General features: G+C 35.7%; 1 protein-coding gene across 1 annotated transcript in view; it reads right to left on the bottom strand.

Moving 5' to 3' along the window:
- The window catches only part of LOC106468622 (BMP-binding endothelial regulator protein-like), a 103,448-nt gene that overhangs the window by 30,913 nt on the left and 67,233 nt on the right, over positions 1–5,302 (bottom strand). Inside the window, exons 4-5 of the mRNA XM_013929052.2 lie at positions 4,230–4,312; positions 2,303–2,396 (exon numbers count right to left, since the gene is read on the bottom strand). Of these exons, the coding sequence (XP_013784506.1) occupies positions 2,303–2,396; positions 4,230–4,312 (177 nt within the window). The remainder of the gene's footprint in view (positions 1–2,302; positions 2,397–4,229; positions 4,313–5,302) is intronic.

The following is a 5,302-nucleotide window of genomic DNA, read 5'->3' as shown; positions in this document are numbered from 1 at the left end:
AACGGTGTCACAAACTGTATAAACTTTCCTTATTTCTTCACGAACGGTGTCACAAACTGTATAAACTTTCCTTATTCTTCTCGGATGATGTCACAGATGGTATATAATTTTCCATGTTCTTACGGATCATGTCACAGACTGTATGTAGCTTTCCTGATTCTTCACGGATGATGTTACAGACTGCATGTAGTTTTGCTGTTATAGTTATAAGATTATAGTTCATGAAGAAATATTAAGTGGCATACTGATTTTTTTTAATTACTTATCTTTAAAGCATGAGATTATGATTTATTACTGGTTTAAGCGAGTAGATTAAATGACTAATTCTTGTGAAGCATTCGGGAAAAGCCATGAATTTGGAGAATCTGGAAAAAAGCGAAGGAAGAGAAGAGAAGGAGTTTATCTTGAGTGCAGCTTGAACCTGAAGTGTCGAAGGTTTCCAACTCGACTGGCACGGCTAGATCTTTTCAGGAACTAAGATGTGATGAATAATCAGCGTTATTAAAGGAATTTGTACAAAATTATTTTCTTCAATTCATTATATATCTTCAAGACGAAGAAAACGTTATCATTACTGGCCTTTCGTCTTCTATAGCTAGTTAGTGATGTCACCAGAAAGATGAAAACGTCACTTACTTTCAGTCTCCGTTTCAGGAGTCTGGGAATACAGAGGTTGAGTTCGTAATATTAAAACGATTTTGGAACCTCGCCACGTAGTTACAGTCCATGTCGCCATGTCCAGTTATACTCTATCCGGCAACCATGCATCTTAACAGTAGTTTTGCGACGTAGCTTCTATAGCAAAAGGCTCTGTCATAAAGATGTCATGTTCAAAACATATCCCTCTTCCCTGCTTGCTTCCCATATTCGTCTAGTACGAGAATGACAGTTTCCGAGCGCCCGTTTCAAAACTCAAATCGCACAGAAATCCTCAAATATTGCGTACAGCGATTTGACTGGTATGCTTTCGTATGGAATTGCATGAGTACCCGTTTCTCCTCCAGCTGCTTGGAGTATGCAATAGTTGAACTGATATATTGCAGAAGCAACACGAGTCGCTTTTTAAAACGAGAATACTTCCTGATTACGTTGGGCACTGTTGCCTGGGGCACGTGGACAGATTTTACCTCTGACCTTTGAGTTCATGAATTATCATGTGTTGCAGAACGCTGCACTTTCCTTACCAGGAGAGAGAGTACGACTTGTTGGAAGTCTCTTTCTGTATAGTCTAGGTCCCAAGTTAATCCACATTCCTTCGTTTTCTAATGCCATTTCGTACAATTGATGTCATATTTATGATCTGAATGCATGAAAATTTTGCATTTGAAAAAGCTTTTACACAACCTTCCTAAAAGCGATCAGCATCACACTACATATGTAACTCCACGCTAACCCATGAGATTAAATAAGAACTAGATTATATAGCGGTGCAATACCAAATTTTTACTATTCTAATCTAACACAAATAAAGTTGGTCTCTTATTTCAAATGTACTGTATCACGTACCTTTAAGTTAAGACTACTATTGATATTAAAATTAGTGCATTCTATCACGTACCTTGAAGATAAACCTATTAGGCATATTAACATCAGGTCATGTAACTTGAAGTTAAACCTATTAGACATATTAACACCATATCACGTAACTTGAAGTGAAACCTATTAGACATATTAACACCAGGTCATGTAACTTGAAGTTAAACCTATTAGACATATTAACAGCAGGTCATGTAACTTGAAGTTAAACCTATTAGACATATTAACACCAGGTCATGTAACTTGAAGTTAAACCTATTAGACATATCAACACTAGGTCATGTAACTTGAAGTTAAACCTATTAGACATATCAACAGCAGGTCATGTAACTTGAAGTTAAACCTATTACACATATTAACACCAGGTCATGTAACTTGAAGTTAAACCTATTAGACATATCAACACTAGGTCATGTAACTTGAAGTTAAACCTATTAGACATATCAACAGCAGGTTATGTAACTTGAAGTTAAACCTATTAGACATATCAACAGCAGGTCATGTAACTTGAAGTTAAACCTATTAGACATATCAACAGCAGGTCATGTAACTTGAAGTTAAACCTATTAGACATATTAACACCAGGTCATGTAACTTGAAGTTAAACCTATTAGACATATTAACACTACTGCTGCTTTGAAATACACTTTACCCAACGAATGAACAATAAACTACGTGAACTGGGATGTGTTGTTGGTGCTATAGAGGGATCGTAAAGATAAGCTGAAGTTAACGGTATTATATTTCAGGACAATGACAAACCTACCTTTACAAGACGGGCAGCACTCTCCGGGTGTAGGTGGTTGAGGATTGCGACATGGCACGTGGCAGTGCAATCTTGCTTCCGTTAGAATCCCCGACTTTAAAAGTTAAGTATTTAATAAGAAAATGATCATTTCCTGTCCAGCAAAACGATTGATCAATATCTATCGTTTAAAAATAGTTAGAAAGTATCTGTATCTTACAACGAAGAACTCGTTGTTTAGTTTAAAATAGTCCATGCACTGAAATTGATACAAAACAACAAAAAACGAGAAAATTTTACAGTCAAATAATGTAAATTATCTATAATAGTTTGAATAGAAAGGTAACTGATAACATTTTTCTTTTGTTAATATGAAATATATATTCTTATTAATTAGAAGTTATTAATTACTAAGTTTTTCTTGACAACAATACCACTGTATATTTTCTTAGAAGACAGAACCGCTATTAATTCTTACTAGACCAGTAGTTCTTAACCCTTGGGTCGCGACCCAAAACTGGGTCGCCAAAGGCCTCCAGTTACTGGTTTGGTTTGTTTTGAATTTCGCGCAAAGCTACACGAGGGCTGTCTGCGCTAGCCGTTCCTAATTTAGCAGTGAAAGATTAGAGGGAAGGAAGCTCATCTTCATCACCCACCGCCAACTCTTGGGCTACTCTTTTACCAACACGTAGTGGGATTCACCGTACCATTATAACGCCCCCACAGCTGAAAGGGTAGCATGTTTGATGAGACGGGGATTCGAACCCACAGATTGCGAGTCGAGCGCCCTAATCATCTGGCCATGCCAGGCCCTCCAGTGACCGTCTGAACTTTCCTTTGTAGTCCAACAGTGGCTGCGCCAAGTGGGTCTACTTGAAGGTATGGGTCACCGAGCTAGCCCCGCGGTCAGGATTTGGGTCGCAGTCAAAAAAAGGTTACGAACCACTGTTAATTTAGTAAGTAGAAAATAACTTTGTAATTCTTAGTAGACAACAAAGCCACTGCTAATATAGTAAATAGACAATACCAGTGTAATTTTTAGTAGACAACAATACCACTGTTAATTTAGTAAGTGGACAATACCAGTGTAATTCTTAGTAGACAACAATACCACTGTTAATTTAGTAAGTGGACAATACCAGTGTAATTCTTAGTAGACAACAATACCACTGTTAATTTAGTAAGTGGACAATACCAGTGTAGTTCTTAGTTGACAACAAAGCCATTGTTCATTTAGTTAGTATACAATACCAGTGTAATTCTTAGTAGACAACAATACCACTGTTAATTTAGTAAGTGGACAATACCAGTGTAGTTCTTAGTTGACAACAAAGCCATTGTTCATTTAGTTAGTATACAATACCAGTGTAGTTCTTAGTTGACAACAAAGCCATTGTTCATTTAGTTAGTATACAATACCAGTGTAGTTCTTAGTTGACAACAAATCCATTGTTCATTTAGTTAGTATACAATACCAGTGTAATTCTTAGTAGACAACAATACCACTGTTAATTTAGGTTAGTCGTCGGCAATGGATATGACAAATTCTACTAATTCTTGAAAATCCCAAAGAGACTAGATAAAGAATGTAGTGTATAAAAATAGTGTAGGCCTAATACTAATGTCTTACGACAAGTATAATAGTAATTATTTTTCGCCGGCTTGTAAAGGTCCACACTCCATAAATAATGTAATGTTGCTTATTTTTATTTTATATCTGTTTATATTGTTTGCAAAATATAATGTTGTTTATAACCCAGTGTTGTTTATTTTTTCAATTGCTTATTTTCTTTTTAGGTAAATCCTGTGTTGTGTTAAAAAGACTTTTCTATTACAAAAATTACCGTATTTATAGAACAAGTAAAATCAATTATTTAACGTGTTATCAAAACTATGTCGTTTTGGCAAAAAGGTAAACATGTAAGTCATATTAATAGATATTGTCTACCTGGCAAGAATACGTTTGGCAGGGGTCGTTGTTATCTATCCACTCAGTTTCACTTTCATGTAACTTCCCATTTAGGTGGCAACCTGTAAAATGAATGACAAATTTCAAATCGGATTACACGTGAACTCTTTTATTTTGATATCTATATTAGTATCAATTAGTGACGTATTTATTTTATCCTTTTTTATCGAATAGCATAAGCCTACTTGCGACGTTACACGTATATACACTGCAAATCAATTGTTTTATGTGTAATATGTAAACGTTAAAAATGATTTGCATGATTTTCCTTTGGATATCGTACAATACCTAAATACACCCACGAAAGTATGAAATATGGATCCACCGTTTCTTATGCAACGAACAAAACTGTGACCACCAATGAATTACACACATGGTGGAGAAAACAAAACTTTTGAAATGTGACTAAAATTGGGTAAAAGTGTTCATTCCAACTTAGTAATACCTTACTAAGGAAAGTATTCGCCTGCCTTTCGAAAGACGGGTTGATTACATATGACCATCAGCATGAATGCTATTTTTAATAATTTAAATAACATTTCAAATACTCTATAAAGAGGGGTCAACTGTTGTCTAGTATTGACCCACATTGATAGTAGATAGTAAAACAGTAATCGTCACAATGCACTCAATGACATATTTGATACGGTGGCTAATTTCATCAGAGTTAAACGAATTTGGTATTTTCAACCGGAATGGCATCTTATGTAAATACATGGACTAAATGTATAGTTTAAAGATTACTACTAGTCAAGCATACTCATAGTTAAATTAGAACTGCTGTACAGAAGGAGGGCAACCAGACAGAAGGACCTGCCGCCTACTCTGAATAATTTGATCCGAATAGCACAACTGGCTGTCGCAGTTATAATGCCTTCACAGCTGTATTGCAATTCGAACTTTCCAATCAGCAGCCCAGCACGCTACTCACTAAGCTACGCCCGGCCTAATTCTTGGCTCAGTATACTGGAATTATAATAAAATCATACTACAAAACCAAACAAATCAGTAAAAGTATACTACCAGAGGTATTTTGTTCATTGAATTTAACG

The sequence above is a fragment of the Limulus polyphemus genome, unplaced genomic scaffold, assembly GCF_000517525.1.
Source record: "Limulus polyphemus unplaced genomic scaffold, Limulus_polyphemus-2.1.2 Scaffold3083, whole genome shotgun sequence".
In the NCBI taxonomy this organism is placed as follows: Eukaryota; Metazoa; Arthropoda; class Merostomata; order Xiphosura; family Limulidae; genus Limulus; species Limulus polyphemus.
This window is presented reverse-complemented; position numbering and strand designations above follow the sequence as displayed.